At 52.1% G+C, this 14,338-nt stretch overlaps 2 protein-coding genes across 6 annotated transcripts in view; both read left to right on the top strand.

Moving 5' to 3' along the window:
• Positions 1-2,474, top strand: part of LOC127578313 (lysine-specific demethylase 7B-like) — an 85,711-nt gene extending 83,237 nt beyond the window's left edge. For 3 of the 5 annotated variants that reach the window (XM_052030200.1, XM_052030203.1, XM_052030205.1), the window contains 3 exons: positions 599-696; positions 1,298-1,595; positions 2,031-2,474. Coding sequence is in view for 1 of the 5 variants with exons in the window: in XM_052030203.1 (XP_051886163.1) it covers positions 599-626 (28 nt within the window). In the remaining 4 variants the exon portion in view is untranslated. Of the gene's footprint in view, positions 1-598; positions 790-1,297; positions 1,596-2,030 lie in introns of all 5 variants that reach the window. The other 2 variants (XM_052030201.1, XM_052030202.1) reach the window with 2 other exon arrangements.
• Positions 2,475-7,372: 4,898 nt separating this feature from the next.
• On the top strand, positions 7,373-14,030 carry pex26 (peroxisomal biogenesis factor 26). Its single transcript, XM_052030206.1, has 5 exons — positions 7,373-8,008; positions 9,656-9,805; positions 11,161-11,477; positions 12,234-12,374; positions 13,204-14,030. Exons 1-5 carry the CDS (start codon positions 7,815-7,817, stop codon positions 13,305-13,307), a joined length of 906 nt encoding a protein of 301 aa, XP_051886166.1. The 5' UTR covers positions 7,373-7,814; the 3' UTR covers positions 13,308-14,030.
• The last annotated feature ends 308 nt before the right edge of the window (positions 14,031-14,338 follow it).

Below are 14,338 nucleotides of genomic sequence, written 5' to 3'. Positions count from 1 at the left end.
TGCTTTTCTCTACGGATGCTGCCTGACCTGCTGAGTTCCTCCAGCATCCTTGTGTTTTTCTTCTAGATTCCAGCATCTGCAGTCCTTTGTCTCTCAATGCTTTCTACCTCTTCATCGCTGCTGTCAAGGGGCTTGTAGATATTTCCAGTGACAATTTTGCCCTCATTGGTTCCAATTATTTAATCTCTATTGATAGTGTTCCTTAAAAATGCCATTAAAGATACAATGAATAAAGATGCTCTTTCACCTCTTCTGCCTTCAAAAGGAAGGGGAGAAGAGTTGTAGCTGGAGGGATGTGGAAGGGGGATCTGTGGAGAGGCAGAATTGTGAAGGGGGAGAGGGTGGGAACAGTAGAAGGTGTAGAGAGGGGCAGGAGAGGAGGGTGGTAGTTGATTTCCCTTGTCTACAAGTAAAAGGTGGATATTTTTCTGAAGCTGTTGGAAAGTCGTGGGGCACGGAAGTAGTAACTGCTGTTGATTTAGTTTGTAGACCACGGGCTTCATTTCTTTGCGTCCCGTTGCAATTGTTTGTTTCACGGTCCTCTTGTGATTCCAGTCGTTGGCTGTTGTTGAGTGATGGGTGCTTGATGTTTCCACAGCTGGGCCCGTGAAGCAGGAAGCCGCTGAATGCAGCACTGCGTTGGCGAATACTGAAGTGAAGTGCTCAATGGGAGCAACAGCAAGACTTTCCGAAGAGGTAGGACCTGGTTCCCTGTGTGCCTCTCAGTGTTTAGCACGTGCACTTTGTCTTGGTCGGGAAGAACCTACTCGCATTTAACTCTTTGGGGAGGTAATATTTTGTGTCATCAGGGGTTTTAATTGGCCCATTTCCTTTAATTAGACACATGTAGATGCCTCTATATTAACTGAATGTAAAAATAATCTTTTATGTTCATTACAAACTGGACCCTTTGTTTGTTGGATGCAGTGTTCCTGCTATAGAGATTTGCTGAAAATTGCTGAAACTTCAAGCTTAAATGAAATGTCCATTTGTATTTGTATAGTTTCACCATCTTGGTGTCCTGGGTAGCAAAACGCTATCCTGAACAGAGTTCCCTGGGTTTGATCTCCAGTTGTTGCTGGGTTTGCTAACCTCAACTGGACTGGTGTTCCTTCTGTGGTCCCTGCCAGGCAAGGCAGAGCATTCCCCAGAAAAATTCAATCAATCGTCAACATTGTCCCGAAGATGGTCAGGCTAAAGGTAGTGGGGAGCATGTATACTGGAGGGATTTGGGGAGGTAAAGGATTAGCATGGGGATTGCTCAGTTAAACAAAGGTACTTCTAAATTTTATTCAAGGTATTGAAGAATGAACCAAAACATCTCAGAAAAGAATGTTCTTCATTGGTGAGGCAAAACATCCAGGAGAACAAAATTTTAGTGGAAGAAATGGTGGACAGTGAGGGTCAGATTGCCTCTGACACACTGGGGGCAGTGTACAGATCAACCACTGACTGTGACCTGCGAATGAGTCCAGTTGACAATGGTGACAGTCCAGATCAGATCCATCCTGGAATATCAACATCACCACCTCTGCATCCATCCAGCAAGCGGACCATTCCTAATCCACCTCCCGTGAGCAATCAGGCAACAAAAGGTCAGTGCCAATATCCTTATAAGACCAGGGGAGGCTATCATCAGTTCTGGGACATTCTCAATTGGAGAGGGGGTTCATCATCAGAATGGGAGTATTGATGATCGGTGAGAGGAAAAACCATTTCACCATCAGTACAGGGGCATCATTGACCAGTGGGTGCAGAAACCATTTCACCATCAGTACAGGGGCATCATTGACCAGTGGGTGCAGAAACCATTTCACCATCAGTACAGGGGCGTTCCTGATGAGAGACCATCTCACTGTTGAAATGCGAGGGTCCTGATCAAAGAGATGAGTCAGGGAAGCATCACCAATTGGCAAACATCAACACCAGGGCATCCCCAGTAGGAGAGTATTGTTTATCTCTTCATTAAGTGTGTGAATGCTGCTTTGTTAAAGCTTTTACATAAACTAATGTTATTAACCATTTGGCAGGAAAGCGTCCAAAGAAAGGGATGGCAACTGCAAAGCAGCGACTGGGAAAGATTCTGAAGCTGAACCGAAGTGGTCGCCTCTTCCTTTAGAGATAAGACTTTACAGACTAGCATTGGGCCAAAGAGGGTCGTGGTGCTGCAGCATGGATGGCCCTACCTCATGCCCCAGGAAGAGACCCTTGGAAATGCACTGTTGAAGCACAGAAGAGCAATAATGGCAAAGTCAGAGCTGGGGACAGAAAGGACTGACTTGGGAAGCTCTGGAAATTGTTCAGGGTTAGCAAACATTTTTAAAGGATGGTATTCTGTTTTTTCTGAAGATACTTTCTGTTGTAATTTATCTTCCAAATTATTTGATGCATTTTAATTTAACAGTGTTGTTTTTTAAAAAAAAAGAGAAAACTATTTATTGAGGAATTGATTCATTTCAACAAAATAATTTAGATATAAAATATTGAACCATATTTCCAACTTACTTTCCTTGCCTTGTAATTGTTTGCATTCTGAAATGATTTGGTGTTTATCTCCCTTGAAGTCAAACCACCTCAAACTTTTTCTGATTTCACATCAAAGTGGACAAGGGAATGGCTGATGAAACTTGACTAAAGCAAGTGCAAAGTGATTCATTTTGGGAACTTAAACCAGGGCAGATGTGTACAGTGAATGGAGGGGCCATGGGGAGCACTAGTGAACAACAAGACCTTGGGGTACAAGGTCCCTGAAAGTGGCAACACAGGTAGACAGGGTGGTGAAGAAAGCACATGGCATGCTGGCCTTCATCAGCCAAGGCACTGAGTTTGGAGGGGGAACATAAGATATCTTTATGAGTCACATGTACATCGAAACACAGTGAAATGCATCTTCTGTGCAGTGTTCCAGTGCCAACATAGCACGGCCCACAACTTCCTAACCTGTACGTCTTTGGAATGTGGGAGGAAACCAGGGCACCTGGAGGAAACCCACACAGACACATGGGGAGAACGTACAAGCTCCTTACCCCTGGAATTGAACCTGGGTCGCTGGTGCTGTAATAGTTACATCATGTTACGGTTGTATAAAACATTGGTTGGGCCACACTTTGGAGTATTGGGTGCAATTCTGGTCGCTATAATATAGGAAGGATGTGATTAAGCTACAGAGACTGCAAAAAGGGTTCACACGGATGTTACCAGGACTGGAGAGCTTGGATGATGATGAGAGACTGAAATGGCTAGGTCTGTTTTCCCTGGAGTGAAGGAAGCTGAGGGGTGACCTTATAGAGGTTTATAAAATCTTGAGGGGCATAGATAATGTGAAAGGTCACTATTTTTCTCCGAGTAGGGAAGTCTAAGCTTAGAGGGCACAGGTTAAAGGTGAGAGGGGAAAGATTTATAGGGGACCCAAGGGGCAACTTTTCTGCACAGAGGGTGATGAGTATATGGAACGAGCTGCGAGAGGAAGTGGTAGAGGTGGGTACAGTTGCAATATTTAAAAGACATTTGGACAGGTAAATTCAAAGTTGGGTTTATTGTCTTATGCACAAGTACATGTATGCACAGGTGCAGTGAATGGAAAGGTTTAGGATGCATGGATAGGAAAGGTTTAGAGGGATATGGGCCAAACACAGGCAAATGGGATTGGTGTAGATGGCCGCCTTGGTCAGCATGGACAAGTTGGGCCGAAGGGCCTGTTTCCATGTTGTATAACTCAATGGCCATGAATTTTTGTGGGAAAACTGGCTCCAAGGTTCTGGTGAGTTTGAGACTGAAGGAACCACTGGAAAGATATATTTTGGTCGTATTGTCATGAAGCACGTTATGTCTTGACAGACCCACCTCTCCTACCGTCTCCAACCTTTCTTGGCTGTGGACGAGAGCAGTTTGTCACTCCTTCACCCAAAGGTTCTGCAACATCCAACACTGTTCTTTTCGGAAAGATGAAATTCTCCAGGCTAAACATCTGTCGGGCTAAAATTAGAAGTCAAATTTCTTCACAGGAATTACTCTTGTACAAAACCACACAGATACAACTTGGTGGATTACATGGCTGCAGTTTACATACTCAGGCCTTGTTTGGCAGACAATGATCCATAATCTAATGCTAACATACTTTAGTTCAACCTCTTAACAATGAGTTGCTTCAGAATGGAAATGGGAAACTAATGCCTCATGCTGAGTATCTTAAAGTATGGAGACACAAGAGACTGCAGATATTGGAACCTAGAGCAAAAACTGCTGGAGGAACTCAGTGGGTGAAGCAACATCTGTGGAGGCAAAGGAATGGTCGACATTTCAGGTGGAAACCCTGCATCAGGACACTTCCTCCCTCACCACCATCCAGGGACCAAAACAGCCCTTCCAGATGAGGCAGAGATTCACGTGCACTTAAAACATAGAACAGTACAGCACAGGAACAGGCCCTTCTGCCCACCATGTTTTACTCAACTAATTAAGCTAAAGATACTTAATCCCTTCTGTCTGCACATGGTCCATATCCCTCCATTCCCTGCACATTCATCTGTCTATCTCAGAGCCTCTTAAATGCCTCTATCATATCTGCCTCCACCACCACCCCTGGCAGCATATTCCAGGCATCCACCACTCTGTGGGTAAAACAAACTTTGCCCACACATCATCTCCTTAGAACATTCCCTATCTCACCTTAAATGCATGCCCTCTAGTGTTAGACATTTTGACCCTGGAAGAAAGACACCGGCTGTCTACTCTTACCTATGCCTCTCATGATCTATCAGGTCTCCCCTCAGCCTCCGCTGCTCCAGAGAAAACAACCCAAGTTTGTCCAACCTCTCCTTCTAGCACATGCCCTCTAATCCAGGCAGCATCCTGGTAAACCTCTTCTGCACCCTCTCCAAAGCCTCCACACCCTTCCTGTAATGGGTCAACCAGAACATGTACTTGCCTTTTGGGTGGGGGAAAAAAAAGCTCCTTCATCTTCCCTTTTGTCTTGAAGAAGGGAGGATGAGGGGGGTCACAGAAAGAACGGTCCCTCCAAAATCCTAAAAGGTGAGGGGAAAATGTGGTGGTGGAATCTTGTTTAAACTGGTGGAAGGTGAAAAGGATGACCCATTGAATGCAGAGACTGAGCGGGTGGAAGGAACAAGGGACTCTAACCATGGTCTGTCCCGGAGCAAGGGGTGAGAGCAGGGAATAATGAGATGCAGTCAAGGCCTCTGTCTACTCTGGCAGTGAAGCCATGGTTCATGAAGAAGGGGACATTTCACTGGTCCCTTTGTGGAATGTCTGGTCATTGGAGCAAATATAATGCAAATGGGAGAAGAGAATGGGAGTCCTTACAGGAAGCAGGGTGGGAGGATGTTTTGGCTGGTGTTTTGATTAGCTGGCAAGTTCTCAGTTCAGGTGTAGATTGTCATCAGCTCCCTATTCTGAAAGTGGGTCTTGTATATCCAGAGGGATGGTGCTTTAGCAGTCTTCCCTACAGTGATATGGTGCCTATTATTCCCTGATACTGATGTATCACCAAAGTGCCTCAGCAAGTGCACTGCTATAATTTCCACGATGTGGATGTCTATAATGAGTTGCTAGAAATTCAAAAAAATTGTTTGAGCAAATGGCCCTCTCTGCCTGAGGCCAGTGCTGGTAGATTGTACATCATTTGGGGCCCAGAAGTGCTTGGGGACTAGGTTAGGAGGTTCAGGGTGACAATGACCCTAGACCTGTTCAGGCAGAGCAGAACAGGCATTGAGCCTGTCCTGCAGAAGGAGGCAGATCTCTGTCCCCCACTGACTCAACCTCTACGTGGATTGTTCCTGCAAGGGCTTTAGGATCAAGTCTCCCTATACTATAGGGGGAAAGGGCGCCTGGGCAAAACCACTTCCATCACTCTTTAAGAATTATCTGGCAAGACTGCCACTCATTGGGACGATCTCTTGCTCTAGCCCCTGCTTCAGGTTGAGCAAATCGAACCCAATGTCCTGATGACAAAGTGATAATAAAGGTGAAGTCCCGCAGGAACTGGGGTGATGTGTGCCTGACTCCCAACAAAGGGGGAAAGTGCTGGATATCTTTTCACATAATTCAAAGGTGTAATGCACCAAGATGCTGTTCAAATTATAAAAAAAATTCATGAGGCAGAAGGTGGCCATTTGGTGAATTGTATCCATGCCAGCTGAAAAAGCTACCCCACCGAATCCCAGCTTGCAGAGAGTTAATGAATCCTCATTCACTAACAACATTCAAAACACCGATTATTTCTGGATATTAGAAGGATTGAGTGATGTAAGGATAGGGCAGGTAAATGGTGTTTGACGCAGATTGGCCATGACCTAGTTGAAAGGTGGAGTAGCTCGAGGGGGCAAATGGTCGATTCGTGCTTCTATTTCCCCAAAGCAATTTTGCAGTCCCACTGCCTAACCACATTGGGAACCATGATGTACAACAGCTCAGAATCAGGTTTATTATCACCGACATATGTCCTGAAATTTGTTGTTTTGCAGCAGCAGCACAGTGCAAGGCATAAAGGCATAAAAATTACTATCAGTCACAAAAATAAATAAATATTTAAATAAATCGTGCAAAAGAGGAATAACAAGGTATATGTAGAAATTTGCAAGAGTCTTTGGTGCCATACCAAACCTCCTCAAACTCCTAATGAAGTAGAGCTGGCGTGCCTTCTTCGTGATTGCGTCAATGTGTTGGGCCCAGGATAGATCCTCCTGGATGTTGGTGCCCAGGAACTTGGCTGCTCACCCTTTCCACTGCTGACCCCTCGATGAGGACTGGTGTGTGTTCTCCCGACTTCCCCTTCCTGAAGTCCACAATCAGTTCCTTGGCCTACCGGTGAAAGAGTGGGAGAATAAGTTCATTTTAGAAGGATCAAGTGAAATGAAGCAAGGGACTTGATTAGATCAAATGTAAAGAATAGAATTAGTGTTACTGAATGAACCCCAGTGTTTGCAAACTAAGATATTTATTTATTAGTCACATGTACATCAAAACTCACAGTGAAATGCATCATTTTGTGTTGCTGAGAATGTGCTGGGGGCAGCCCGCAAGTGTCGCCAACGTGTATAGTTTGAGTGTTGCACACAAAAAGACACCCAGTGTCGAGTCACGCTGGGATCTAGTGACTCCAGGATGGGGATCACGCCCGGCGCACGATCACTCCAGGATCTGGGATCACGACACAGAATTCCCTGACTCCAGGATCTGGTGACTGGGATCGAGTCACTCGGCGACTGGGGTCACGGTCCAGCGCCCGATCACTCCGGGATCTGGGATCCAGTGGCTCCGGGATCAGGAACCGTGCCCAGTGCCGGACCACTCTGGGATCCGGTAACACTGGGATCCGGTGACTCCGGGATCACGGCTCAGGACCCAGTGACTCCAGGATATGGTCCCTCCGGGATCTGGTGACATGGTGATCCGGTCCCTCTGGGACCCAGTGACTCCGGGATCAGGTGACTCCAGGATCCGGTGACTCCGGGATCCTCTGAATCCGGAACCCGGTGACTCGGGATCCGGTGACTTCGGGATCCGGTGACTCCAGGATCCGGTCCCTCCGGGATCCTCTGACTCTGGGATCCGGTGACTCCGGGATCCCCTGACTCCGGGATCCGGTGACTCCGGGATCCTCTGACTCCGGGACCCGGTGACTCCGGGATCCGGTGACTCCGGGATCCTCTGACTCCGGGACCCGGTGACTCCGGGATCCGGTGACTCCGGGATCCTCTGACCGCCCCCCGCTGCTCCGGCGCCCCCTGGCGCTCGGGAGGGGCGGCCGGTGGGCGCGAACTCTCGCGAGAGCGGGGCCCGGAGCGGAGGGCGACATGAGGGGCTGCGGGCCGCTGGTGCTGGGCCGCTGGGCGCCGGAGCCCGGCCGCGCCCTGCTCCCGTGCCCCGGCCTGGAGTGGCTGGAGCGGGCCGCACACCTGCTGCAGGTGCAGCGCGACTTCTCGGGGGCGCTGGCGGCCTGTGAACGCGGCCTGGAGTGGCTGGGCCCGGAGCCCGGGGAGCCCGGCAGGTGGGGGGGGGGGGGGAGAGGGGGGGAGGGACGGGGAGAGGAGGAGGGGGGAGGGACGGGGCGAGGAGGAGGGGGGAGGGGGGGAGAGGAGGTGGCGGGAGGGGGGGAGAGGAGGAGGAGGGGGGAGGGGGGGAGAGGGGGAGGGACGGGGAGAGGGGGGAGGGAGGGAGGGAGAGGGGAGGGAGGGAGAGGGGAGGGAGGGAGGGAGGGAGAGGGGAGGGAGGGAGGGAGGGAGAGGGGAGGGAGGGAGAGGGGAGGGAGGGAGGGAGAGGGGAGGGAGGGAGGGAGAGGGGGGGGAGGGACGGGGAGAGGGGGGAGGGAGGGAGAGGGAGGGGAGAGGGAGGGGGGAGGGAGGGAGGGAGGGAGAGGGGGGGAGGGACGGCGAGAGGGGGGAGGGAGGGAGGGGGGGAGGGACGGGGAGAGGGGGGGGACGGACGGGGAGAGGAGGGGAGAGGGGGAGGGAGGGACGGGGAGAGGAGGGGGGAGGGGGAGGGGGGGGGAGGGACGGGGAGAGGGGGGAGGGAGGGAGAGAGAGGAGGGAGGGAGGGAGAGGGGAGGGAGGGAGGGAGAGGGGAGGGGGGGAGGGAGGGAGAGGGAGGGAGGGAGGGAGAGGGGAGGGGGGGAGGGAGGGAGAGGGGAGGGGGGGAGGGAGGGAGAGGGGGGGGGAGGGAGGGGGAGAGGGGGGGGAGGGAGGGAGAGGGGGGAGGGAGGGAGGGAGAGGGGGGGAGGGACGGGGAGAGGGGGGAGGGAGGGAGGGAGAGGGGGGGAGGGAGGGGGGGGAGGGACGGCGAGAGGGGGAGGGAGGGAGGGGGGGAGGGACGGGGAGAGGGGGGGGACGGACGGGGAGAGGAGGGGAGAGGGGGAGGGAGGGACGGGGAGGAGAGGAGGGGAGAGGGGGAGGGAGGGACGGGGAGAGGAGGGGGGAGGGGGAGGGGGAGGGAGGGACGGGGAGAGGAGGGGGAGGGGGAGGGAGGGACGGGGAGAGGAGGGGGGAGGGAGGGACGAGGAGGGGGGAGGGACGGGGAGGGGGGGAGGGACGGGGAGGGGGGGAGGGAGGGGGGAGGGACGGGGAGAGTTGGGGGAGAGGGGAGGGAGGGATGGGAGAAGGGAGGGAGGGATGGGGAGAGGAGGGATGGGAGAGGGGAGAGGAGGGATGGGAGAAGGGAGGGAGGGATGGGGAGAGGGAGGGGACGGAGGGAGGGAGGGGAGTGAGGAGGAGGGGGTGTGGGCGAGGGGAGGGGGTGGAGGGGGGTGTGGGGACAGAGGGGTGGGGGGAGTGGGAAGGGTGTGGGGGAGGGTGGTGAAGGGGGAGGGGTTGTGGGGGGGTTTGAAGGGGGTGGGGGACGGGGTAGGGGATGGGCAGAGGGTGGGGGGGTCTTGGAGAGGGGTGAAGGGGTGGGAGTGGGGAGGGGATGGAGGAGGTGGGGATCTGGGTTTGGGGGAAGGGTGAATGGAAGGGAGCAGGGGGTGGCAGGAGGAGGGTGTGACGGGGAGAGAGTGGGGGTCTGGGTGGGGGGGAGGTGTAGGAGGGAGGGGGAGACGGGGATGGGGGGGTGGCTGTGGCGTTCTGCCCTCCCTTCCTCCCTCCCTCCCTCCCTCACTCACTCACTCACCCACCCTCCTCTCTCCCTTTGCTCCTGGCCACAGCACAGCCCGGGCCGCTGACATCAGGTGCTCCCTGTGCGCGATGGGGCTGCAGGCGCTGGCAGAGCAGCGGCAGTGGCGCCAGGCCTGGGACTGGCTGCTGCAGCAGTATGGCAGCCCCGACCGAGTCCCCGCCAGGCTGCTCCAGATGTGGTGAGTGTCTGCGCCTGGACCCCCCACCCAGGGGCTGTCCGCACCGTGCCGGGAGACAGCTTCACCTTCAGACCCACTGCCGTGCCCCCAGAGTCTACCTGCCTTACTTCCCCTGCTCACCGCCCTCACCTGCTAAACAGCTCGGCAGCCGTCCCAGAGAAGTCAGTGCCAGGAAGAAATCTGTGGGGAGTGTCGGATGTGGCAGTACATCACAAGAAAGGATGTCATTAAGCTGGAAAGGGTGCAGAAAAGGTTCGCGGGGATGTTAGTGGGACTGGAGCATTTGAAGTATAAGAAGAGAATTGGATGCACTGGGATCTTTTTCCCTGGAGCGTAGGAGGCTGAGGGGTGACCTTATAGAGGTTTATAAAATCACAAGGGGTGTAGATAAAGTGAACGGTCACCGTCTTTTCCAAGAGTAGGGGGAGTCTACAACCAGAGGATTTATTGCTGAGAGGGGAAAGACTTAAAAGGGAGCAAGCTTTTCACACACATATGGAACAAGCTGCCAAAGACAGTGGTAGAGGTGGGTACAGTTACAATGTTTAAAAGGCCTTGTACACAGATGGGAAAGGTTTAGAGCAATGTGGGCCAACCTCAGGCAAATGGAACTAGCTCAGGTAGGCTTCTTGGTCGGCATGGACAAATTGGGCTGCAGGTCCCGTGCTGTATAACTGTGTGGCACCCTGAAGCTTCAGCCTGTATATGAGCCTTGCTGTGCTAGTGTTATCCCCTGTGGGCTATGCCAGACCTACTGAATATGTGCACAAGTCCTGATGTAGGGTCTCGGACTGAAGCGTCGGCAATTCCTCTCCCCACAGGTGCTGAGTTCCACGAGCAGTTTGGTTTTGTTTTGCATTTTTGTTTTGTTTTGCATTTTTGTTTTGTTTTCATTCTCATTTCTTTTTCCCAACAGATAGTCATTTGGTCCACTGACTCTATGCCAGTAATCCCACCCATCCTGTTCCCCTGCTTCTCCCAGGAATGTATTCGCTTCTCCCTGCCCCCCCCCCCCCAATTCTCCTGCCAGCCACCCACACATAACGGCAAATTAACCCACCAACCCACGCTGCGTTGGGATGTGGGAGGGACGGAACCGGAGTACCCGGAAGAAACCCACACAGTCACGGGGAGAATATGCAAGCTCCACACAGACAGCGCCCAAGGTCAGGGTTGAACCTGGGTCCCTGGAGCTGTGAGACAGCGGCTCTACCGGCTGTGCCACTGCGTGGCCCATGAAGTTTGTAATTTGTAGATCCCCATTGATGTTACGGTGGCTTTTATGGGATGTTTAAAGCACCGCCCGCCCCCCCACCCCCGCAAATGCATGAAGCTGATGAGATTCTCTGTGGCAGCATCATCCTGTACAGCAAGGCTGGAGAGCCAGGCCGAATCCAGCAGGCCGTCTGCAGCTGGCTGAAGGGCAGAGCCAGCACGGGTGCCCCCGGCAGTGTGGGGCTGGTGTTAGAGCTGTACATACTGCATGTGCTGCTGCCACTTGGTCTTTACGCAGAGGCGGAGAAGGAGATCCAGGACACTACCGTGCTGACAGAGCAACAGAAGGAATCGGCACGACAGGTCGTTCTGCAAAGGAGGTCCAAGGTGCCGGAGCAACAATCGGTGGACGGGAGGAGCCAGGTTCCGGCAGAATGCAGCAAGCGCAGGCACTCAGGTAACCACCACCGTTGCCACGTACAGCAGCATCCCGTTTTCAGAAGGGAATGCTGGAAATGCTTAGCAGAGTAAGGCAGCACCTGTGGAGAGCAAAACAGCAGCGCAGTTTGGTGACCCTGAGCTACTGAGCACCCCCGGCTTTTTCTGACTTCATTTCAGATCTCCAGTATCTGCAGCTTATTGCTGGGTTTCTGTCTAACAGTCTGCCCTCGTACCCATTGCAACTGCTGACCTCCAAAAGCCTCTGAGCTCCTTTCCTACAGTCTCCCACACCACCCCATTCTTGGTGAGCTGTCAGCAAGCTGTTGAACCGTTAGAGTTGTGAAAATCCCACACACATTTCACATTGCCCTTGCTGCGCTCCAGGTACAATGGGGAGAGACGGTTCACACACTGCAGTCTGTCTGTCACACTCTAACCTGGATGATAAACAGACTCATAAAGCTGCTTTGGTATTGAGTTGGAGAGCAGTTCCTCCAGTTTTTTGTGTGTTGCTTGTTATTGAGTTAACAACTTTAGGAGCAATAATTAGAATAGTTCCAGAGTCGGTCCTTTTGCTCCACACTTCTCTTGGTTGCCAGGTATATCCTCGGACCCCTCTACCTCTGCCCATCAAATCCTATCCCTGGCATTTTGTAGACAGGATTATTCCAATGCTCTCTTGGCTGCTGTTCCATCTTCTGAAAGTATCAGATTGAATAGAATCAAAGATCATCATTCTGCGTTTAATCGCCACCTCTCTTTTTCTCCGCAGCACACTACACCACACGTCACATGTTCAAGTTCATTCAGCAAGTGCTTGGGTTGTGTCGTAGAAGTCTGCGTTTGGTATCTCTTCGCAAGCTGCTCCTGGCTGTGTTCGTGGCCTATCTGCTGATCATCAGGCTGGACCCTGGTGAGTGGCACAGCAACGTCAGTGGGCACCAGCTACAACACGTACTGCAGTTACTCACCCAGGCTCCTCCGACAGCACGTCCCAAACCAGCAACCTCCACCACTGCCAAGTACAAGGGCAGCGAGTGCCTGGGCACACCACCGCCTGCAGGTTCCCCTCCAAGCTGCCCACCATTCTGACTGGGATTATCTATTGCCAGTCTTTCATTGTCACTGGAATTCACTTCCACCCCCCAACACTATGGGAGTACCTTGACCAGGAGAACTGCAGCAATCCATTCAATTAAGTTGCTTTCCTGAGGTTAATTAGGGATGTGCAATAAATATTGGCATCACCAGCGACACCCAGCTCCCAAAGTGTGAATAGTTTTAAGGAAACGTTCCTGGAGCAGCCTGTTGCATTGGTTGTAGAGCCACTACAGCTGGATCCACCCACTGCCCCGTGTTCACTGAGGGTACTCTCCTGATAGGTTAGGTGTGGTGGTTGAATTTTGAAAAGAAACTAGTTTCTCAGATCAGATCATGCCATTCCTTAACCCCAGTGATACTAAGACTAGTTCAACATCTAGCAGTTCTCTTGGGTATGATTGGCTGACACTTCACAGACCAGAATGATCCCAGGAGTTGTCCAGAGACTGGCCAGCTCTTGGTCATGGACATGTACAGAAAAACAGCAGCGTATGCGCTGGATGTGTGGGGAAAGTGAGCCGTATGTGGATGGACAGCTGACGTGTGGGGTGAGCTGCTGAGCACCTCTGCTTTTATTTCGGATTGTCGGCACCTGTGGCATTTTGACCCCTAACATATTTCTGTGTTGTCTTTCCCTTCAGCCTCTCCAGCTACCTTGTCCTGTTTAACCAGCCTCCGGCACTTTCTCAGGTCCGCGTGGTACACTATGTTTTCCCCTTACTACAAGGCCAGGGTTGGCATGTGACTCTAGCACGGCGTGTTGGTTGTCCGTCCTCTGGTTGGTTGTGCAGCCGAGGAAGTCCAGATGCTGGGGTCTTTTGCTCCAGTGAAGCTCATCCTGATCAGCGTTCTCAGACCTGCAGTTCGTGGCTTCCGTGCACAGCAGAGACACACCTCAACGTTCCCTGCTGTAATCTCTTTCGGCTGTACTCTTTATTGAAGGTGTTGATTGTATCTCTGTCCCTCGATTGCTGCTGTTAGCTCAGCCTGCAGGTGTGGACTCCGCTGATCAATGTGTTGGGGAAGGAGGAGGTGAATATCTGGGGCCAAAGTATTTGTATGTGGGGAGTGACTACCCTGCGGGGGAGTGGTATTTGTGAGGGAGACATCCCATTAAAAGATCCACCCCAGTCGATGCAGTCCAGTGCTCCAGTGAAATTGAGGCTGTAGTGGTGAATACAGTCGTCTTTTCTGTAGCAAAAGCAACCCAATCACCTTCCCACACCACAGCATCACAAGGTTGGGTGCCCCAGTAAATATCACAGTACGGGGTATTAGCAGTCATTACCTAACTTTTTACAGCAGTGAATAGAACTCAGCTTTCGTTTACAAGCAGAACACTAAGTGACGTCCTTGGTGCCTGAGTCTCTGGTCAGACCTGACAACTTCGAGTGAGTTACCAGTTAGAATTGTGTGTAAATTCGTTAACATCGGGGTAGTTGACAATAAAGATACACTGGGGAAAGTATTGATTTTTGTTGGTTTGGAGAAGGTTTCCATTGAGTTGTGTATTTTTCCCCCTCTCTACCACTCCCTCCCACCCCCAGCAAGCCCTCAGTTGGTCCTTCCTCCATACCTGTAGGTTGTTGGAGGTCAGACTGCCTGCCCCCAGGAGTTCCTCAGGGCAGTGTCCTTGGCTTCATTTTCTTCAACTGCTTCATCAACGACTTTCCTTCCATAAGGTCAGAGGTGGGATAATTGCACAATGTTCCATTCCATCTACACCTCAGCAAGTGAAGCAGCAAGACCTTGTTAACTTGAGGTGTGGGCTGATAG

Source organism: Pristis pectinata, chromosome 15, assembly GCF_009764475.1.
Source record: "Pristis pectinata isolate sPriPec2 chromosome 15, sPriPec2.1.pri, whole genome shotgun sequence".
NCBI lineage: Eukaryota > Metazoa > Chordata > Chondrichthyes > Rhinopristiformes > Pristidae > Pristis > Pristis pectinata.
The sequence above is the reverse complement of the archived record's forward strand: the minus strand, read 5'-3'. Positions and strand labels throughout refer to the sequence as shown.